Here is a 23,786-nt window from a genome sequence, read left to right as displayed (position 1 = left end):
TAAATATTGCATCGCTCCACTGATACGGGGAAGGTGATAGGCCAGGGCGCACTTTAGCACGACTCTTGAAACCCCTATCTGGGTGTTCTTACATCACTGAAATTCGCTCGAACGCGGGCCGCGTACTCACGAGTCCCACGAAATACAGGAGGAATTCTTATCGTGTTACACTAAGCTGTACACATCTCGGGTGGTTTGCAATGGTTCAGATCAAGAGGAGTACCTGTCAGAGATTGCCTTAGTCTGGCATGAGAACTTCATGCAAGAGTTCCTCGTGGAACCTTTTTCCGCAGAGGAGATTGTCAGAGCGATATGCTATGAATGGTTCCACGGACCCCGGATTAGATAGTTTCACAGGAGATTTCTACAAGACTTACAAAGATTTGTTAGCACCACACCTGCTGGAGGTTTATAACGAAGCCCTTGAGCGTAATGAGGTGCCCCCAACGTTGCGTGAAGTGGTAATAATATTGCTGCCCAAGCCGGGGAAGGACCCGATGGCCTGTGGGTCATATAGACCTCTTTCACTTTTAAACCCTGTCTGTAAAATATTGGCAAAAATGATAGCGTTAAGGATGGCCTTGTTACTAGTTCGGATCATTTCCCCGGCCCAGTCGGGCTTTATCCCTCATAGATCGACCGCCCTCAACTTGAGGATGCTGTTCACAGTTATACACAGAATATCACCTGAGGTGCTGGGAGCAGCAATACTGCTCGACACTGAAAAGGCCTTCGACTCCTTGGAATGGCCTTTCTTTTTAGCGGTGATGAGAAGGATGGGTATGCCAAGAGGCTCCATTGACCTCACCGCTTTACTGAACAAGGGCCCCACAGCCCGGCTTCGATTGAATGGGACAATATTGCGTTCTTTTCATCTTTCCCGTGGTACCAGACAGGGGTGCCCACTTTCTCCATTGCTTTTCATTCTAGCTATGGATCCCCTAGTTAGACACTTCCAAGAACGTCACTTACATAGAGCGCTTCAGTTTAAGACGGGCCCTCTTCTTATATCCCTCTATACGGACGGTATTATCCGGTATGTGTGCCCCCCCCCCCAGAGAATCTTGAACCTCTAATTAGGGAGATTATTCGATTTGGTGGTTATTCTGGCCTGGGCATCAACTTGGGCAAATCAGTAATATTCCCCATTACTCCATGCACTAAGAAATGGAATTGTGAATTCCCTTTTGAGTGGTGTGCAGACTCGGCAAAGTACTTGGGTATCCACATTCACACAGATACAGAACAGATTATTAGGTTGAACTATGGTCCTGCGATGCATAAACTAGAGGCGCAAGTGGAAAGATGGCTACGACTCCCCCTCTCGCTCGCTGGTCGAGTAGCACTGATAAAAATGATTGTGCTTCTGAGATTTTTGTACCTGTTTAACAACATCCCCATCCCGCTTCCTAATAGTTTTTTCCTCATGTTACGCTCCCACCTGATCAAACTAATATGGGGCGGACAGAGACCTAGGGCCTGATTCACAGAACTAACTTAAGACAAAATCCTAAACTTACTACAATTTTGGTATTCACAGAAGGCACTTACTCATTTTGGTATTCACAGAAGGCACTTACTCATTTCGGTATTCACAGAAGTTAGGAGTCCTAACTTTAGGACTCCTAAATGCCTTCTGTGAATACCGAAAGCCTTAAAATTAGGATTTTTCTCAGTTTAGTAGTAGTGAAGTTCGGAGTCCTAACTTTTGGACTCCTAAACTGAGAAAAATCCTAATTTTAAGACTTTCGGTATTCACAGAAGGCATTTAGGAGTCCTAAAGTTAGGACGCCTAACTTCTGTGAATACCGAAGTGAGTAAGTGTCTTCTGTGAATACCAAAATGAGTAAGTGCCTTCTGTGAATACGAAAATGGTAGTAAGTTTAGGATTTTGTCTTAAGTTAGTTCTGTGAATCGGGCCCCCAGGGTTAGTTGGGACGCCATGACCCTGCCCTATGACGGAGGGGGATTCGGTGTACCTATTCTTCAGGTATATTACCTGGTAGCACAGTGTAGCTTTTCACACTCTTGGTATCATCCGGATGCTCGGATTCCTTATGCCAGACCTCAGGCTGACCTGGTGTTGCCCGCTCCTCTGAACACAATACTACCACAGGGATTCCCAAGAGCTCCCGAGATATTCAAACGGTATCAACCACCAATTGGGCATGGAGGAAACTGATACAAGTCACCCGTACGCCTGCATTATATTCCCCCAATATTCCCATATTAAATAACCTGTGGATCCTCATCATGCAAGAGAAGCTGGTGCAGCGCACATTACTTAAATATTCAATATGCAAAATCGGAGACCTTTTCACCGGAGGCCACGTCTTTTCCAGAACAGAGGAGGGTAGAATCAGTGAGGCTACACTAATGGACCATTTCATCCTTAACCGGGTTTGCTGTGCACATCGGGAGGAGATTGCTGAGTTCCCCCTGAAACCCGCATTTTTTAGCCCGCTAACCACAGTGATTACGACACCCGGGGGTCAAAACCAAATCTCTCAAATGTATCGAGCGTGCATGGCACTAGTTCCCAGTAGAGATAACAGGATTCGGGAGGCTTGGGAGTGGGATTTAGGGCATCCAATTCAAGACTCACATTGGGCTTTCTGCTGCACACAAATTAAAGACGTTTCTTTGAATAGTCAACATAAACTACTACATTTCAAACTTCTGTGGAGTGTTTATATGTCCCTGGAAAGAATACACAACATTGATCCAGACAGGCCACACTCCTGTTGTAAATGCGGAGCTCCACGTGCAGACTTCGCGCACCTTGTCTGGAACTGCATTAAGATTGGGACCTATTGACGATCGGTTTGTAAAGAAATAACTAAGATGATAAATTTGGAGGTATTACGCACCCCTGAGACTGCACTTATGGGCTATGTGATGGGGTTCCCCAAGGGTGTACGCAAATTCACTGCCACAGCTTTTTTGCTTGCAAAAAGGGAGATAGCTCTTAAATGGCTGTAGAACCTCTACCACCACCAAAGCCTGGCTCCAGAGCTTAACATACTGCAATATTAACTGCAAACTGTATGCAGTTATCCAGCCTCCAGCATCTCGCCCAAGGGACATCTGGGGTCCCCTTAAGAATTATCTACTTGAGCTGAACGCTCCCCCCACCTCTCAACAGCTAGATGGAATTGTCCCCACAGGAGCGGGGTAAAATATACAAAAGGGAAATGAAAATCTGATGTACATGGTGTCAAATACACGCTATTGTGTTAGAGGGCAGCAAAGTTTTCCATGGTTGAAAGGTCCACTGGGGAAGGTTTCGATGTCTAAAAATTATTAACATCTGGGAGGTGTACTGTCAAATAGATGGGCTTGTTGAAAAAAGGACAGTGACTGTAACGTATGCACCTTATCTTTGATATGTCACTGACACGTCATTTCATATTGCAAAATTACAGTGAGTACCATGAATGGAATATAATGTTTATGAAAATGATTACGATTTTTTTTTTTTTAAATCGACAATTTTCCTTGGCTGAATTCATATATTTACTTTAAAAGAGTGTTTTTGAGATGAAAATGTGTGTATTTTCAAAACTCATAAACTGATGTTTAGAGAAAAATAGTTGAATTTTCAAAATAGATTTTAAAGCTGATATTTCAGTGATAAATGAGGTAGTATACGAGATGTGCTGGGTGAACAGTCCTTAATAGTCATCCAGTGCCACCATGATAAGGGCACTGTACATGTATCTGTGATAAGACGGTAGTTCGCGTCCTCCCCTGGGAGAGTCACGGGATACTCCCAGGGGAGGACGCGAACTACCGTCTTATCACAGATACATGTACAGTGCCCTTATCATGGTGGCACTGGATGACTATTAAGGACTGTTCACCCAGCACATCTCGTAACCTACCGAGAGACGACTCCTGGTTCACATGAACTCCGGCGCTATTGGATTGCATTTGCATCATTACACATGCCCTGACGAAGTTCTTTATTGAACGAAACGCGTTGGATGAGGCTCTGTGTCAACAACTGAATTAAAATAAAGACTTTGTTTATATACCAACTACAGACCACTTGGTGTAATTTACTGATAAACTTACCTGGTGGTGCACCACCCCAAAACCCCTTTCGAATTTTCACTGATCTGCTTGGCAGTTAGCATCCATCAACGGCGGATGCAGGGGTGTTAGTATGCACACCATCATCTAATACCATTCTATTCACATTGGGAACTCAGTAAGGAGGTGCAGTCATTGGAGTCCGCCGTTTATCCTGTTTGCTTCAAATAAATGAGGTAGTAGTGAGGAGCCTTATTATTAGTCTATAATTACCCTTGAGCCATGAGCACTGCAACTATGGTTATCATATATTAACTATGAAAAGACATTCCAAAGGGTCAAAGCCTTGTTTTACATTAATGCTGAGAACTGTATGTTATGCACAGAGATGATCACTGCCGACAATCTTGCATGCGGTGGCCACTAATATTATCTTGTCTGATTTGGTCACTATAACAACACTTATAATATTAGTAGCTCATGATGATTTTCATTGAATATATGTAGAATTTACAACAGAAAAGGTTGGAGACATCTGGTGTAGAATCGCTACTATTTAGCCAACGGCCATGCAAATAATGTAGTTTTTCTGCTATTTGGATAGCTGTCGTCCAAACAGTGAAGAATCTCTACTATTTAGCCAGCGGCCGGGTAAATAGTGAAGTTATTCTGCTATTTTCAAGGCTGCCAGCCAAATATTAAATAAATTCAACTGATTAGCCAGTAGCCGAATAAATAGCAGAAAACAATTCACTATTTATCCAGAGGCGGGGTAAATAGCCAGTACCACTTTCCCCTGTGCGCTCACCTGTCTCATCTCGAGCGCACTGTGTGGTTTTTTTACTCCGCTCCAGGGCAGGTAAATTCAGCAGCAAGTGCCTCCTCCACTTGCTGCATTTCTTTGTTAAAAGGGCGGGGCTGCGTGGCAGATTGCGTGCCTTTGTGAAAGTATTTATGTTAATCGCAGCACCCGTCACGCGCTGCAATTAACATGATTACTTTCACAAAGGCACACACTCTGCCCCGCAGCCGCGCCCTTTTAACGAAAAGAAATGCAGCAAGTCTACAAGCACGGCTGTGCTTTCAGGGGATTCTGAAAGCACACGTCGTGCTTGTAGACATGCTGCATTCCTTTTGTTAATAGAGTGGGGCAGATTGTGTGCCGCGCCCTTTTAACGAAAAGAAATGCAGCAGGACTACAAGCACGGCGTGTGCTTTCAGGGGATTCTGAAAGCACACGTCGTGCTTGTAGACATGCTGCATTCCTTTTGTTAATAGAGTGGGGCAGATTGTGTGCCGCGCCCTTTTAACGAAGAAATGCAGCAAGTCTACAAGCACGGCATGTGCTTTCAGGGGATTCTGAAAGCACACGTCGTGCTTGTAGACATGCTGCATTTCTTTTGTTAATAGAGTGGGGCAGATTGTGTGCCGCGCCCTTTTAACGAAAAGAAATGCAGCAAGTCTACAAGCACGGCGTGTGCTTTCAGGGGATTCTGAAAGCACACGTCGTGCTTGTAGACATGCTGCATTTCTTTTATTAATAGAGTGGGGCAGATTGTGTGCCGCGCCCTTTTAACGAAGAAATGCAGCAAGTCTACAAGCACGGCGTGTGCTTTCAGGGGATTCTGAAAGCACACGTCGTGCTTGTAGACATGCTGCATTTCTTTTGTTAATAGAGTGGGGCAGATTGTGTGCTGCACCCTTTTAACGAAAAGAAATGCAGCAAGTCTACAAGCACGGCGTGTGCTTTCAGGGGATTCTGAAAGCACACGTCGTGCTTGTAGACATGCTGCATTTCTTTTGTTAATAGAGTGGGGCAGATTGTGTGCCGCGCCCTTTTAACGAAAAGAAATGCAGCAAGTCTACAAGCACGGCGTGTGCTTTCAGGGGATTCTGAAAGCACACGTCGTGCTTGTAGACATGCTGCATTTCTTTTATTAATAGAGTGGGGCAGATTGTGTGCCGCGCCCTTTTAACGAAAAGAAATGCAGCAAGTCTACAAGCACGGCTGTGCTTTCAGGGGATTCTGAAAGCACACGTCGTGCTTGTAGACATGCTGCATTCCTTTTGTTAATAGAGTGGGGCAGATTGTGTGCCGCGCCCTTTTAACGAAAAGAAATGCAGCAAGTCTACAAGCACGGCGTGTGCTTTCAGGGGATTCTGAAAGCACACGTCGTGCTTGTAGACATGCTGCATTCCTTTTGTTAATAGAGTGGGGCAGATTGTGTGCCGCGCCCTTTTAACGAAAAGAAATGCAGCAAGTCTACAAGCACGGCGTGTGCTTTCAGGGGATTCTGAAAGCACACGTCGTGCTTGTAGACATGCTGCATTTCTTTTGTTAATAGAGTGGGGCAGATTGTGTGCCGCGCCCTTTTAACGAAAAGAAATGCAGCAAGTCTACAAGCACGGCTGTGCTTTCAGGGGATTCTGAAAGCACACGTCGTGCTTGTAGACATGCTGCATTCCTTTTGTTAATAGAGTGGGGCAGATTGTGTGCTGCGCTCTATTAACAAAAGAAATTCAGCAGGACTACAAGCACGGCGTGTGCTTTCAGGGGATTCTGAAAGCACACGTCGTGCTTGTAGACATGCTGCATTCCTTTTGTTAATAGAGTGGGGCAGATTGTGTGCCGCGCCCTTTTAACGAAAAGAAATGCAGCAAGTCTACAAGCACGGCTGTGCTTTCAGGGGATTCTGAAAGCACACGTTGTGCTTGTAGACATGCTGCATTTCTTTTGTTAATAGAGTGGGGCAGATTGTGTGCTGCGCTCTATTAACAACAGAAATGCAGCAAGTCTACAAGCACGGCTGTGCTTTCAGGGGATTCTGAAAGCACACGTCGTGCTTGTAGACATGCTGCATTTCTTTTGTTAATAGAGTGGGGCAGATTGTGTGCCGCGCCCTTTTAACGAAGAAATGCAGCAAGTCTACAAGCACGGCTGTGCTTTCAGGGGATTCTGAAAGCACACGTCGTGCTTGTAGACATGCTGCATTTCTTTTGTTAATAGAGTGGGGCAGATTGTGTGCCGCGCCCTTTTAACGAAAAGAAATGCAGCAAGTCTACAAGCACGGCTGTGCTTTCAGGGGATTCTGAAAGCACACGTCGTGCTTGTGGATATGCTGCATTCCTTTTGTTAATAGAGTGGGGCAGATTGTGTGCTGCGCCCTTTTAACGAAGAAATGCAGCAAGTCTACAAGCACGGCTGTGCTTTCAGGGGATTCTGAAAGCACACGTCGTGCTTGTAGACTTGCTGCATTCCTTTTGTTAATAGAGTGGGGCAGATTGTGTGCTGCGCTCTATTAACAAAAGAAATGCAGCAGGACTACAAGCACGGCTGTGCTTTCAGGGGATTCTGAAAGCACACGTCGTGCTTGTAGACTTGCTGCATTCCTTTTGTTAATAGAGTGGGGCAGATTGTGTGCTGCGCTCTATTAACAAAAGAAATTCAGCAGGACTACAAGCACGGCGTGTGCTTTCAGGGGATTCTGAAAGCACACGTCGTGCTTGTAGACATGCTGCATTCCTTTTGTTAATAGAGTGGGGCAGATTGTGTGCTGCGCTCTATTAACAAAAGAAATTCAGCAGGACTACAAGCACGGCTGTGCTTTCAGGGGATTCTGAAAGCACAAGTCGTGCTTGTGGACATGCTTCATTTCTTTTGTTAATAGAGTGGGGCAGATTGTGTGCTGCGCTCTATTAACAAAAGAAATGCAGCAGGACTACAAGCACGGCTGTGCTTTCAGGGGATTCTGAAAGCACACGTCGTGCTTGTAGACTTGCTGCATTCCTTTTGTTAATAGAGTGGGGCAGATTGTGTGCTGCGCTCTATTAACAAAAGAAATTCAGCAGGACTACAAGCACGGCGTGTGCTTTCAGGGGATTCTGAAAGCACAAGTCGTGCTTGTGGACATGCTTCATTTCTTTTGTTAATAGAGTGGGGCAGATTGTGTGCTGCGCTCTATTAACAAAAGAAATCCAGCAAGAATACAAGCAGGGATTTAAGTGGGCCAGGTCCTGCCGGTGTTCAGCACTGGAAGTTCTTAAAAGCAGGTGCCGAGATGGGTCCCTATCGAACCTATATTTTTACCTTCAGGGTGGAGGGGAAAAAAAAGCTTTACTTTGCAATAGTACCATCCATCACTGCTTATGATGTAACTTTCAAGAGACTCATTTTTTAGTTTTATATAGCTCAAACTTGGAGCAAACTTGAGCACCAGTTACATTACAAAAAGAACATATTACTTTTTAATCACAGGATTCGTGCTGAAGTGGGGCTAGAAGCTGATTTCTCAGCTCGAATATCAGCAGCTCTAGCCTTAGCCGCAACCTCGCCCACAAGATTGGAAGCATTTTTAATATTATATACAATGAAGTCATTGTTGTTGCTTATTTATCTTATGAAATTTACAACCCTTGACAAAGCCAGTAGCCCTGGCTTGTTGTAGGAGCAAAGTTACTTGTTGTGTTATATATCTGGATAAATGAACAGACACAGCAAAATACCAGTGGGGTGGCGCAGTATGCTAAGTACAGATTTTTAGCTTAATTGTTTTAAGCCACTCCCTGTTTAATGTGTGTGCAGTGTAAAGTACACCTTGCACTGGTATGAGTGGCGCTATAAAATGAAATAAATGCATCTCAGAGAGAGTGGTAATGGAGACTTGAGGGGTAATGGTGAGAGAATCACTGGCGGAGGTGGTCATTGGGGGGTGCCAACAAACATTGTCGCTCAGGACGCCACCAGCGCTCAGGCCAGCCTGTGTGGGGCATATTGGGTGCCTCTGAGAAAGTATTCATGTTAATTGTAGCGCATGACTGGCCCTGCGATTAACAGGAATGCTCACACAATCTGCACTGATATTTGTCTCCGCACTCACACGCACGGTCAGGTCCCTGGCACACATAGCCTTGGCTGCAGCGCACAGAGACCTTACGCTGCCGCACACAGAGGAAAAATATTAGAGGGAACATTGGCCACTACCACAATAAAAATGTTACAAGCATCAATTCATGACATTTACACTAGCCTCAGTTTAAGGTAAAAATAAAACATCTCTTAACAAGCACTAAGTAGACCCACCTCAAGGATAATCTTTGGGACCGACTCCTTCAACGCATGGAACGAGGCGACTGATCTCACTTTAAAATAATTTCCCAAAAGATGCAGCTCCTGCAGGGATTGGTTTGTTCTCAGCGCCAAGCACAGGGGCCTAGTGATGTTGTCAGTCAGACCCAAGAACTGAAGCCTGGAGATGGAAGAAGATGGGAGCATCAGGCAGCAGTAGTCAAGGATCACATCTTCATGTTGAGGTTTTAAATGTGACACTTCTCTCACTTCATGCATTTCCTTTCATGTTATTTAATGTTGTGTGATACAAGCAGAGTGAGTCTAACCAGATACACGGCAGTGTGCAGTGTGTACTTACCAAGCCATTCATGTTATTTATTGGTGCTTGATGGACGCTGTGTGTGTGGGACAGTATACAAGGGCAGTCCAGTCTCTATCCACCCCCTCCTTCTGGCCTCATTCTGTTGGATAAATGTAGTGTCTGTCATCGGTGCAGAGGCCAGTCTCCGTCCACCCCCTCCTTCTGGCTCATTCTGTTGGATAGATGCTGCGCCTGTCACCGGTGCAGAGGCCAGAATCTATCCACCCCCTCTATCTGGCCTCATTCTGTTGGATAGATGCTGTGTCTGTCGCCGGTGCAGAGGCCAGTCTCTATCCACTCCCTCCTTCTGGACTCATTCTGTTGGATAGATGATGTGTCTGTCACCGGTGCACAGGCCAGTCTCTATCCACCCCCTCCTTGTGGCTTTGTTCTGTTGGATAGATGCTGCGTCTGTCACCGATGCAGAGGCCAGTCTCTATCCACCCCATCCTTGTGGCCTCAGTCTGTTGGATAGATGCCGTGTCTGTCACCGGTGCGGAGGACAGTCTCTAGCCAACCCCTCCTTCTGGCCTCATTCTGTTGGATAGATGCTGTGTCTGTCACCGGTGAGGAGGACAGTCTCTATCCACCCCCTCCTTCTGGCCTCATTCTGTTGGATTGATCCTGCGCCTGTCACCGGTGCAGAAGTCAGTCTCTATCTACCCCCTCCTTCTGGCCTCATTCTGTTGGACAGATGCTGCGTCTGTCACCTGTGCAGAGGCCAGTCTCTATCCACTCACTCCTTCTGGCCTCATTCTGTTGGATAGATGCTGCGTCTGTTACCAGTGCAGAGGCCAGTCTCTATCCACCCACTCCTTCTGGCCTCATTCTGTTGGATAGATGCTGTGAATGTCACTGTTGGAGAGGACCGTCTCTATCCACCCCCTCCTTCTGGCCTCATTCTGTTGGATAGATGCTGTGAATGTCACCTCTATTGGTGCTTGATGGATGCTGTGTGTGTGGGACAGTATACATGGGCAGTCCAGTCTCTATTCACCACTCCCTCCTTCTGACCTGTTTTATAGATGCTGTGTCTATCACCGGTGCAGAGGCCTGTCTCTGTCCACCCCCTCCTTCTGGCCTCATTCTGTTAGACAGATGTGTCTGTCACCGGTGCAGAGGCCAGTCTCTATCCACCCCCTCCTTCTGGCCTCATTCTGTTGGATCGATGCTGTGTCTGTCACCGGTGCGGAGGACAGTCTCTATCCACCCCTTCCTTCTGGCCTCATTCAGTTGGATAGATGCTGCGTCTGTCACCGATGCGGAGGACAGTCTCTATCCACTCCCTCCTTCTGGCCTCATTCTGTTGGATAGATGCTGTGTCCGTCACCGGTGAAGAGGACAGTCTCTATCCACCCCCTCCTTCTGGCCTCATTCAGTTGGATAGCTGCTGCGTCTGTCACCATTGCAGAGGACAGTCTCTTTCCATCCCCTCCTTCAGGCCTCATTCTTGTGGATAGATGCTGTGGCTATCACCGGTGCAGAGGCCAGTCTCTATCCACCCCTCCTTCTGGCCTCATTCAGTTGGATAGATGCTGTGTCTGTCACCGATGCGGAGGACAGTCTCTATCTACTCCCTCCTTCTGGCCTCATTCTGTTGGATAGATGCTGCGTCTGTCACCGGTGCAGAGGCCAGTCTCTATCCACTCCCTCCTTCTGGCCTCATTCTGTTGGATAGATGCTGTGTCTGTCACCGGTGCAGAGGCCAGTCTCTATCCACCCCCTCCTTCTGGCCCATTCTGTCGGATAGATGCTGCGTCTGTCACTGGTTAAGAGGCCAGTCTCAATCCCCCCCCCCCTCCTTCTGGCTTCATTCTGTTGGATAGATGCTGTGTCTGTCACCGGTGCAGAGGCCAGTCTCTATCCACCCCCTCGTTCTGGCCTCATTCTGTTGGATAGATGCTGTGTCTGTCACCGATGCAGAGGCCAGAATCTATCCACCCCCTAATTCTGGCCTCATTCTGTTGGATAGATGCTGTGTCTGTCACGAGAGCAGAGGCCAGTCTCTATCCACCCCCGCCTTCTGGCCTCATTCTGTTGGATAGATGCTGCGCCTGTCACCTGTGCAGAGGCCAGTCTCTATCCACCCACTCCTTCTGGCCTCATTCTGTTGGATAGATGCTGCGTCTGTTACCAGTTCAGAGGCCAGTCTCTATCCACCCACTCCTTCTGGCCTCATTTTGTTGGATAGATGCTGTGTCTGTCACCGGTGGGGAGGACCGTCTCTATCCACCCCCTCCTTCTGGCCTCATTCTGTTGGATAGATGCTGTGTCTGTCACCAGTGCAGAGTCCAGTCTCTATCCACCCCCTCCTTCCGGCCTCATTCTGTTGGATAGATGCTGTGTCTGTCACCGGTGCAGAGGCCAGTCTCTATCCATCCCCTCCTTCTGGCCTCATTCTGTTGGATAGATGCTGCATCTGTCACCTGTGCAGAGGCCAGTCTCTATCCACCCCCTCCTTCTGGCCTCATTCTGTTGGATAGATGCTGTGTCTGTCAGCGGTGCAGAGGCCAGTCTCTATCCACTCCCTCCTTCTGGCCTCATTCTGTTGGATAGATGCTGTGTCTGTCACCGGTGCAGAGGCCAGTCTCTATCCATCCCCTCCTTCTGGCCTCATTCTGTTGGATAGATGCTGCATCTGTCACCTATGCAGAGGCCAGTCTCTATCCACCCCCTCCTTCTGGCCTCATTCTGTTGGATAGATGCTGTGTCTGTCAGCGGTGCAGAGGCCAGTCTCTATTCACCCCTTCCTTCTGGCCTCATTCAGTTGGATAGATGCTGCGTCTGTCACCGATGCGGAGGACAGTCTCTATCCACCCCTCATTCTGGCTTCATTCTGTTGGATAGATACTGCATCTGTCACCGGTGCAGAGGCCAGTCTCTGTCCACCCACTCCTTCTGGCAACATTCAGTTGGATAGATGCTGCGTCTGTCACCGGTGCAGACGCCAGTTTCTGTTCACCCTTCCTTCTGGCCTCATTCGGTTGGATAAATGCTGCGTCTGTCACCGGTGCAGAGGCCAGTCTCTGTCAACCCCCTCCTTCTGGCCTCATTCTGTTGGATAGATGCTGCATCTGTCACCGGTGCAGAGGCCAGTCTCTGTCCACCCCCTCCTGCTGGCCTCATTCTGTTGGATAGATGCTGAGTCTATCACCGATGCAGAGGCAAGTCTTGGTCCACCCCCTCCTTCTGGCAACATTCAGTTGGATAGATGCTGCGTCTGTCACCAGTGCAGAGGCCAGTCTCTATCCACCCCCTCCTTCTGGCTCATTCTGTTGGATAGATGCTGCGTCTGTCACCGATGCAGAGGCCAGTCTCGGTTCACCCCCTCCTACTGGCCTCATTCTGTTGGATAGATGCTGCGTCTTTCACAGGTGAAGAGGCCAGTCTCGGTTCACCCCCTCCTACTGGTCTCATTCTGTTGGATAGATGCTGCGTCTTTCACAGGTGAAGAGGCCAGTCTCTATCCACCCCCTCCTTCTGGCCTCATTCTGTTGGATAGATGCTGTGTCGGTCACCGGCGCAGAAGCCAGTCTCTATCCACCCCCGCCTTCTGGCCTCATTCTGTTGGATAGATGCTGCGTCTGTCACCGGTGCAGAGGCCAGTCTCTATCCACCCCCTCCATCTGGCCCCATTCTGTTGGATAGATTCTGCGTCTGTTACTGGTGCAAAGGCCAGTCTCTGTCCACCTACTCCTTCTGGCCTCATTCTGTTGGATAGATGCTGCATCTGTCACCGGTGCAGAGGCCAGTCTCTGTCCACCCCCTCCTGCTGGCCTCATTCTGTTGGATAGATGCTGAGTCTATCACCGATGCAGAGGCAAGTCTTGGTCCACCCCCTCCTTCTGGCAACATTCAGTTGGATAGATGCTGCGTCTGTCACCAGTGCAGAGGCCAGTCTCTATCCACCCCCTCCTTCTGGCTCATTCTGTTGGATAGATGGTGCGTCTGTCAAGGGTGCAGAGGCCAGTCTTTGTCCACCCCCTCCTTCTGGCCTCATTCTGTTGGATAGATGCTGCGTCTGTCACCGATGCAGAGGCCAGTCTCGGTTCACCCCCTCCTACTGGCCTCATTCTGTTGGATAGATGCTGCGTCTTTCACAGGTGAAGAGGCCAGTCTCTATCCACCCCCTCCTTCTGGCCTCATTCTGTTGGATAGATGCTGTGTCGGTCACCGGTGCAGAAGCCAGTCTCTATCCACCCCCGCCTTCTGGCCTCATTCTGTTGGATAGATGCTGCGTCTGTCACCGGTGCAGAGGCCAGTCTCTATCCACCCCCTCCATCTGGCCCCATTCTGTTGGATAGATTCTGCGTCTGTTACTGGTGCAAAGGCCAGTCTCTGTCCACCTACTCTTTCTGGCAACATTCAGTTGGATAGATGCTGCGTCTGTCACCCGTGCAGAGGACAGTTTCTGTCCACCCCCTCCTTCTGGCCTCATTCTGTTGAATAAATGCTGCGTCTGTCACCGGCGCAGAGGCCAGTTTCTGTCCACCCCCCCCCTTCTGGCCTCATTCTGTTGGATAGATGCTGAGTCTATCACCGATGCAGAGGACAGTCTCGGTCCACCCCCTCCTTCTGGCCTCTTTCTTTTGGATAGATGCTGCGTCTGTCACCGGTGCAGAGGCCAGTCTCTGTCCACCCCCTCCTTCTGGCCTCATTCTGTATTATAGATGCTGCGTCTGTCACCAGTGCGGATGACAGTCTCTATCCAGCCCCTCCTTCTGACCTCATTCAGTATTATAGATGCTGCATCTGTCACCGGTGAAGAGGCCAGTCTCTGTCCACCCCCTCCTTCTGGCAACATTCAGTTGGATAGATGCTGCGTCTGTCATCGGTGCAGAGGCCAGTTTCAGTCCACCCCCTCCTTCTGGCCTCATTCTGTTGGATAGATGCTGCGTCCGTCACCGGTGTAGAGGCTAGTTTCTGTCCACCCCCTCCTTCTGGCCTCATTCTGTTGGATAGATGCTGCATCTGTCACCGGTGCAGAGGCCAGCTTCTGTCCCCCCCTCCTTCTGGTCTCATTCTGTTGAATAGATGCTGCGCCTGTCACCGGTGCAGAGGCCAGTCTCTATCCACCCCCTCCTCTGGCTCATTCTGTATTATAGATGCTGCATCTGTCACCGGTGCAGATGCAAGTCTCTATCCACCCCCTCCTTCTAGCCTCATTCTGTTTGATAGATGCTGCGTCCGTCACCGATGCGGAGGACAGTCTCTATCCACCCCCTACCTCTGGCCTCATTCTGTTGGATAGATGCTGCGTCTGTCACCGGTGCAGAGGCCAGTTACTATCCCACCCACTCCTTCTGGCCTCATTCTGTTGGATAGATGCTGTGAACGTCACTGGTGGAGAGGACCGTCTCTATCCACCCTCTCCTACTGGCCTCATTCTGTTTTATAGATGCTGCAACTTTCACCGCTGCAGAGGCCAATCTCTATCCACCCTCCTCCCTCTGGCCTCATTCTGTTTTATAGATGCTGTGTGTATCACTGGTGCAGATGCCAGTCTCTATCCAACCCCTCCTTCTGGCCTCATTCTGTTGGATAGATGCTGCATCTGTCACCGGTGCAGAGGCCAGTCTCTATCCACCCCCCTGCTTCTGGCCTCATTTTGTTGGATAGAAGCTGCGTCCGTCACCCGTGCAGAGGCCCCCCCCTGCTTCTGGCCTCATTCTGTTGGATAGAAGCTGCGTCTGTCACCCGTGCAGAGGCCAGTCTCTATTCCCCCCTGCTTCTGGCCTAATTCTGTTGGATAGATGCTGTGTCTATCACCGGTGCAGAGGCCAGTCTCTATCCATCCCCTCCTTCTAGCCTCATTCTGTTTTATAGATGCTGTGTCTGTCACCGGTGCAGAGGTCAGTCTCTATACATCCCCTCCTTCTAGCCTCATTCTGTTTTATAGATGCTGTGTCTGTCACCGGTGCAGAGGTCAGTCTCTATCCATCCCCTCCTTCTAGCCTCATTCTGTTGGATAGATGCTGTGTCTGTCATCGGTGCAGAGGCCAGTCTCTATTATTATTATTATTATTATTATGTGTGCTTATATAGCGCTCAACTTACCCTTGGGCATCTTGGCGCTTGCATTGGGAACCCGTCCTGGTTTTTCCCTGTGAGATTACCCGTACTGGGCATCCCCAACCACCCCGTCCTTCTGGCCTCATTCTGTTGGATAGATGCTGTGTCTATCACAGGCGCAGAGGCCAGTCTCTATCCATCCCCTCCTTCTAGCCTCATTCTGTTGGATAGATGCTGTGTCTATCACCGGTGCAGAGGCCAGTCTCCGTCCACACCCTCCTTCTGACCTCATTCAGTATTATAGATGCTGTGTCTGTCACCGGTGCAGAAACCAGTCTCTATCCACCCACTCCTTCTGGCCTCATTCTGTTGGATAGATGCTGTGTCTATCACCGGTGCAGAGGCCAGTCTCTATCCACCCCCTCCTTCTGGCCTCATTCTGTTGGACAGATGCTGTGTCTGTCACAGGTGTAGAGGCCAGTTTCATTCCACACCCTCTTTCTGGCCTCATTCTCTTGGATAGATGCTGCATCTGTCACCGGTGCAGAGGCCAGTCTCTATCCACCCCCTCATTCTGACCTCATTCAGTTCTATCGATGCTTCGTCTATCACCGGTGCAGAGGCCAGTCTCTATCCACCCCCTCCTACTGGCCTCATTCTGTTGGATAAATGTAGTGTGTGTCATCGGTGCAGAGGCCAGTCTCTATCCACCCCCTCCTTCGGGCCTCATTCTGTTGGACAGATGCTGTGTCTGTCACCGGTACAGAGGCCAGTCTCTATCCACCTCCTCCTTCGGGCCTCATTCTGTTGGATAGATGCTGTGTCTATCACCGGTGCAGAGGCCAGTCTCTATCCAACCCTCCTTCTGGCCTCATTCTGTTGGATAGATGCTGTGTCTGTCACCAGTGCAGAGGCCCGTCTCTATCCATCCCCTCCTTCTAGCCTCATTCTGTTGGATAGATGCTGCATCTGTCACCGGTGCAGAGGCCAGTCTCTGTCCAACCCCTCCTTCTGGCCTCATTCTGTTGGACAGATGCTGTGTCTGTCACCGGTACAGAGGCCAGTCTCTATCCACCTCCTCCTTCGGGCCTCATTCTGTTGGATAGATGCTGTGTCTATCACCGGTGCAGAGGCCAGTCTCTATCCAACCTTCCTTCTGGCCTCATTCAGTTGGATAGATGCTGCGTCTGTCACCGATGCGGAGGACAGTCTCTATCCACCCCTCATTCTGGCTTCATTCTGTTGGATAGATACTGCATCTGTCACCGGTGCAGAGGCCAGTCTCTGTCCACCCACTCCTTCTGGCAACATTCAGTTGGATAGATGCTGCGTCTGTCACCGGTGCAGACGCCAGTTTCTGTTCACCCCCTCCTTCTGGCCTCATTCGGTTGGATAAATGCTGCGTCTGTCACCGGTGCAGAGGCCAGTCTCTGTCAACCCCCTCCTTCTGGCCTCATTCTGTTGGATAGATGCTGCATCTGTCACCGGTGCAGAGGCCAGTCTCTGTCCACCCCCTCCTGCTGGCCTCATTCTGTTGGATAGATGCTGAGTCTATCACCGATGCAGAGGCAAGTCTTGGTCCACCCCCTCCTTCTGGCAACATTCAGTTGGATAGATGCTGCGTCTGTCACCAGTGCAGAGGCCAGTCTCTATCCACCCCCTCCTTCTGGCTCATTCTGTTGGATAGATGGTGCGTCTGTCAAGGGTGCAGAGGCCAGTCTTTGTCCACCCCCTCCTTCTGGCCTCATTCTGTTGGATAGATGCTGCGTCTGTCACCGATGCAGAGGCCAGTCTCGGTTCACCCCCTCCTACTGGCCTCATTCTGTTGGATAGATGCTGCGTCTTTCACAGGTGAAGAGGCCAGTCTCTATCCACCCCCTCCTTCTGGCCTCATTCTGTTGGATAGATGCTGTGTCGGTCACCGGTGCAGAAGCCAGTCTCTATCCACCCCCGCCTTCTGGCCTCATTCTGTTGGATAGATGCTGCGTCTGTCACCGGTGCAGAGGCCAGTCTCTATCCACCCCCTCCATCTGGCCCCATTCTGTTGGATAGATTCTGCGTCTGTTACTGGTGCAAAGGCCAGTCTCTGTCCACCTACTCTTTCTGGCAACATTCAGTTGGATAGATGCTGCGTCTGTCACCCGTGCAGAGGACAGTTTCTGTCCACCCCCTCCTTCTGGCCTCATTCTGTTGAATAGATGCTGAGTCTATCACCGATGCAGAGGACAGTCTCGGTCCACCCCCTCCTTCTGGCCTCTTTCTTTTGGATAGATGCTGCGTCTGTCACCGGTGCAGAGGCCAGTCTCTGTCCACCCCCTCCTTCTGGCCTCATTCTGTATTATAGATGCTGCGTCTGTCACCAGTGCGGATGACAGTCTCTATCCAGCCCCTCCTTCTGACCTCATTCAGTATTATAGATGCTGCATCTGTCACCGGTGAAGAGGCCAGTCTCTGTCCACCCCCTCCTTCTGGCAACATTCAGTTGGATAGATGCTGCGTCTGTCATCGGTGCAGAGGCCAGTTTCAGTCCACCCCCTCCTTCTGGCCTCATTCTGTTGGATAGATGCTGCGTCCGTCACCGGTGTAGAGGCTAGTTTCTGTCCACCCCCTCCTTCTGGCCTCATTCTGTTGGATAGATGCTGCATCTGTCACCGGTGCAGAGGCCAGCTTCTGTCCCCCCCTCCTTCTGGTCTCATTCTGTTGAATAGATGCTGCGCCTGTCACCGGTGCAGAGGCCAGTCTCTATCCACCCCCTCCTCTGGCTCATTCTGTATTATAGATGCTGCATCTGTCACCGGTGCAGATGCAAGTCTCTATCCACCCCCTCCTTCTAGCCTCATTCTGTTTGATAGATGCTGCGTCCGTCACCGATGCGGAGGACAGTCTCTATCCACCCCCTACCTCTGGCCTCATTCTGTTGGATAGATGCTGCGTCTGTCACCGGTGCAGAGGCCAGTTACTATCCCACCCACTCCTTCTGGCCTCATTCTGTTGGATAGATGCTGTGAACGTCACTGGTGGAGAGGACCGTCTCTATCCACCCTCTCCTACTGGCCTCATTCTGTTTTATAGATGCTGCAACTTTCACCGCTGCAGAGGCCAATCTCTATCCACCCTCCTCCCTCTGGCCTCATTCTGTTTTATAGATGCTGTGTGTATCACTGGTGCAGATGCCAGTCTCTATCCAACCCCTCCTTCTGGCCTCATTCTGTTGGATAGATGCTGCATCTGTCACCGGTGCAGAGGCCAGTCTCTATCCACCCCCCTGCTTCTGGCCTCATTTTGTTGGATAGATGCTGCGTCTGTCACCCGTGCAGAGGCCAGTCTCTATCCACCCCGTCCTTCTGGCCTCATTCTGTTGGATAGATGCTGTGTCTATCACAGGCGCAGAGGCCAGTCTCTATCCATCCCCTCCTTCTAGCCTCATTCTGTTGGATAGATGCTGTGTCTATCACCGGTGCAGAGGCCAGTCTCGGTCCACACCCTCCTTCTGACCTCATTCAGTATTATAGATGCTGTGTCTGTCACCGGTGCAGAAACCAGTCTCTATCCACCCACTCCTTCTGGCCTCATTCTGTTGGATAGATGCTGTGTCTATCACCGGTGCAGAGGCCAGTCTCTATCCACCCCCTCCTTCTGGCCTCATTCTGTTGGACAGATGCTGTGTCTGTCACAGGTGTAGAGGCCAGTTTCATTCCACACCCTCTTTCTGGCCTCATTCTCTTGGATAGATGCTGCATCTGTCACCGGTGCAGAGGCCAGTCTCTATCCACCCCCTCATTCTGACCTCTTTCAGTTCTATCGATGCTTCGTCTATCACCGGTGCAGAGGCCAGTCTCTATCCACCCGCTCCTACTGGCCTCATTCTGTTGGATAAATGTAGTGTCTGTCATCGGTGCAGAGGCCAGTCTCTATCCACCCCCTCCTTCGGGCCTCATTCTGTTGGACAGATGCTGTGTCTGTCACCGGTACAGAGGCCAGTCTCTATCCACCTCCTCCTTCGGGCCTCATTCTGTTGGATAGATGCTGTGTCTATCACCGGTGCAGAGGCCAGTCTCTATCCAACCCTCCTTCTGGCCTCATTCTTTTGGATAGATGTTGTGTCTGTCACCAGTGCAGAGGCCCGTCTCTATCCATCCCCTCCTTCTAGCCTCATTCTGTTGGATAGATGCTGCATCTGTCACCGGTGCAGAGGCCAGTCTCTGTCCAACCCCTCCTTCTGGCCTCATTCTGTTGGATAGATGCTGCATCTGTCACCGGTGCAGAGGCCAGTCTCTGTCCACCCCCTCCTTCTGGCCTCATTCTGTTGGATAGATGCTGCGTCTGTCACCGGTGCAGAGGCCAGTCTCTGTCCACCTCCTCCTTCTGACCTCACTCAGTTTTATCGATGCTTCGTCTGTCACTAGTGCAGAGGCCAGTCTCTATCCACCCCCTCCTTCGGGCCTCATTCTGTTGGATAGATGCTGTGTCGGTCACCGGTGCAGAGGCCAGTCTCTATCCACCCCCTCCTTCTGGCCTCATTCTGTTGGATAGATGCTGCGTCTGTCACCGGTGCAGAGGCCAGTCCCAATGCACCCCCTCATTCTGGCCTCATTCTGTTGGACAGATGCTGTGTCTGTAACCGGTGCAGAGGCCAACCTCTGTCCACCCCCTCCTTCTGACCTCATTCTGTTTTATAGACACTGTGGCTATCACCGGTGCAGAGGCCAGTCTCTAACCACCCCCTCCTTCTGACCTCATTCTGTTGTATAGATGCTGTGTCTATCACCCCCTCCTTCTGACTTCATTCTGTTTTATAGATGCTGCATCTGTCACGGTGCGTGCAGAGGCCAGTCACTATCCACCCCCTCCTTCTGGCCTTGTTCTGTTTAATAGATGCTGCATCTTTCACCGCTGCAGAGGCCAGTCTCTATCCACCCCTTCCTTCTGGCCTCATTCTGTTGGATAGATGCTGTGTCTATCACCGTTGCAGATGCAAGTCTCTATCCACCCCGTCCTTCTGGCCTCATTCTGTTGGATAGATGCTGTGTCTATCACAGGTGCAGAATCCAGTCTCTATCCATCTCCTCCTTCTAGCCTCATTCAGTCGGATAGATGCTGCGTCTGTCACCGATGCGGAGGACAGTCTCTATCCACCCCCTACCTCTGGCCTCATTCTGTTGGATAGATGCTGCGTCTGTCACCGGTGCAGAGGCCAGTTACTATCCCACCCACTCCTTCTGGCCTCATTCTGTTTTATAGATGCTGCAACTTTCACCGCTGCAGAAGCCAATCTCTATCCACCCCCCTCCCTCTGGCCTCATTCTGTTTTATAGATGCTGTGTGTATCACTGGTGCAGATGCCAGTATCTATCCAACCCCTCCTTCTGGCCTCATTCTGTTGGATAGATGCTGCATCTGTCACCGGTGCAGAGGCCAGTCTCTATCCACCCCCTGCTTCTGGCCTCATTCTGTTGGATAGAAGCTGCGTCTGTCACCCGTGCAGAGGCCAGTCTCTATTCCCCCCTGCTTCTGGTCTCATTCTGTTGGATAGAAGCTGCGTCTCTCACCGGTGCAGAGGCCAGTCTCTATCCAGCCCCTCCTTCTAGCCTCATTCTGTTTTATAGATGCTGTGTCTGTCACCGGTGCAGAGGTCAGTCTCTATCCATCCCCTCCTTCTAGCCTCATTCTGTTTTATAGATGCTGTGTCTGTCACCAGTGCAGATGCAAGTTTCTATCCACCCCGTCCTTCTGGCCTCATTCTGTTGGATAGATGCTGCGTCTATCACCGGTGCAGAGGCCAGTCTCCGTCCACACCCTCCTTCTGACCTCATTCAGTATTATAGATGCTGTGTCTGTCACAGGTGCAGAAACCAGTCTCTATCCACCCCCTCCTTCTGGCCTCATTCTGTTGGATAGATGATGTGTCTATCACTGGTGCAGAGGCCAGTCTCTATCCACCCACTCCTTCTGGCCTCATTCTGTTGGATAGATGCTGTGTCTATCACCGGTGCAGAGGCCAGTCTCTATCCACCCCCTCCTTCTGGCCTCATTCTGTTGGATAGATGCTGTGTCTGTCACAGCTGTAGAGGCCAGTTTCATTCCACCCCCTCTTTCTGGCCTCATTCTGTTGGATAGATGCTGCATCTGTCACCGGTGCAGAGGCCAGTCTCTGTCCACCCCCTCCTTCTGCCCTCATTCTGTTGGATAGATGCTGCGTCTGTCACCGATGCAGAGGCCAGTCTCGGTTCACCCCCTCCTACTGGCCTCATTCTGTTGGATAGATGCTGTGTCTATCACCGGTGCAGAGGCCAGTTTCATTCCACCCCCTCTTTCTGGCCTCATTCTGTTGGATAGATGCTGCATCTGTCACCGGTGCAGAGGCCAGTCTCTATCCACACCCTCCTTCTGACCTCATTCAGTTCTATCGATGCTTCGTCTATCACCGGTGTAGAGGCCAGTCTCTATCCACCCCCTCCTACTGGCCTCATTCTGTTGGATAAATGTAGTGTCTGTCATCGGTGCAGAGGCCAGTCTCTATCCACCCCCTCCTTTGGGCCTCATTCTGTTGGATAGATGCTGTGTCTGTCACCGGTGCAGAGGCCAGTCTCTATCCACCTCCTCCTTCGGGCCTCATTCTGTTGGATAGATGCTGTGTCTATCACCGGTGCAGAGGCCAGTCTCTATCCAACCCTCCTTCTGGCCTCATTCTGTTGGATAGATGCTGTGTCTGTCACCGGTGCAGAGGCCCGTCTCTATCCATCCCCTCCTTCTAGCCTCATTCTGTTGGATAGATGCTGTGTCTGTCACCGGTGCAGAGGCCCGTCTCTATCCATCCCCTCCTTCTAGCCTCATTCTGTTGGATAGATGCTGCATCTGTCACCGGTGCAGAGGCCAGTCTCTGTCCAACCCCTCCTTCTGGCCTCATTCTGTTGGATAGATGCTGCATCTGTCACCGGTGCAGAGGCCAGTCTCCGTCCACACCCTCCTTCTGACCTCATTCAGTATTATAGATGCTGTGTCTGTCACAGGTGCAGAAACCAGTCTCTATCCACCCCCTCCTTCTGGCCTCATTCTGTTGGATAGATGCTGTGTCTATCACCGGTGCAGAGGCCAGTCTCTATCCACCCCCTCCTTCTGGCCTCATTCTGTTGGATAGATGCTGTGTCTGTCACAGCTGTAGAGGCCAGTTTCATTCCACCCCCTCTTTCTGGCCTCATTCTGTTGGATAGATGCTGCATCTGTCACCGGTGCAGAGGCCAGTCTCTGTCCAACCCCTCCTTCTGCCCTCATTCTGTTGGATAGATGCTGCGTCTGTCACCGATGCAGAGGCCAGTCTCGGTTCACCCCCTCCTACTGGCCTCATTCTGTTGGATAGATGCTGTGTCTATCACCGGTGCAGAGGCCAGTCTCTATCCACCCCCTCCTTCTGGCTCATTCTGTTGGATAGATGCTGTGTCTGTCACAGGTGTAGAGGCCAGTTTCATTCCACCCCCTCTTTCTGGCCTCATTCTGTTGGATAGATGCTGCATCTGTCACCGGTGCAGAGGCCAGTCTCTATCCACACCCTCCTTCTGACCTCATTCAGTTCTATCGATGCTTCGTCTATCACCGGTGCAGAGGCCAGTCTCTATCCACCCCCTCCTACTGGCCTCATTCTGTTGGATAAATGTAGTGTCTGTCATCGGTGCAGAGGCCAGTCTCTATCCACCCCCTCCTTTGGGCCTCATTCTGTTGGATAGATGCTGTGTCTGTCACCGGTGCAGAGGCCAGTCTCTATCCACCTCCTCCTTTTGGCCTCATTCTGTTGGATAGATGCTGTGTCTATCACCGGTGCAGAGGCCAGTCTCTATCCAACCCTCCTTCTGGCCTCATTCTGTTGGATAGATGCTGTGTCTGTCACCGGTGCAGAGGCCCGTCTCTATCCATCCCCTCCTTCTAGCCTCATTCTGTTGGATAGATGCTGTGTCTGTCACCGGTGCAGAGGCCCGTCTCTATCCATCCCCTCCTTCTAGCCTCATTCTGTTGGATAGATGCTGCATCTGTCACCGGTGCGGAGGCCAGTCTCTGTCCACCCCCTCCTTCTGGCCTCATTCTGTTGGATAGATGCTGCATCTGTCACCGGTGCAGAGGCCAGTCTCTGTCCACCTCCTCCTTCTGACCTCACTCAGTTTTATCGATGCTTCGTCTGTCACCAGTGCAGAGGCCAGTCTCTATCCACCCCCACCTTCTGGCATCATTCTGTTGGATAGATGCTGTGTCGGTCACCGGTGCAGAGGCCAGTCTCTATCCACCCCCTCCTTCTGGACTCATTCTGTTGGATAGAAGCTG

At 50.5% G+C, this 23,786-nt stretch overlaps 1 protein-coding gene across 2 annotated transcripts in view; it reads right to left on the bottom strand.

Moving 5' to 3' along the window:
• The window catches only part of LOC146799914 (NACHT, LRR and PYD domains-containing protein 12-like), a 1,343,351-nt gene that overhangs the window by 528,087 nt on the left and 791,478 nt on the right, over positions 1-23,786 (bottom strand). For both annotated transcript variants that reach the window (XM_085620847.1, XM_085620846.1), the window contains one exon: positions 9,116-9,281. In XM_085620847.1, coding sequence (XP_085476973.1) covers positions 9,116-9,281 — 166 coding nt within the window. The remainder of the gene's footprint in view (positions 1-9,115; positions 9,282-23,786) is intronic.

This window comes from Triturus cristatus, chromosome 8 (assembly GCF_964204655.1).
Source record: "Triturus cristatus chromosome 8, aTriCri1.1, whole genome shotgun sequence".
Classification (NCBI taxonomy): Eukaryota; Metazoa; Chordata; class Amphibia; order Caudata; family Salamandridae; genus Triturus; species Triturus cristatus.
This window is presented reverse-complemented; position numbering and strand designations above follow the sequence as displayed.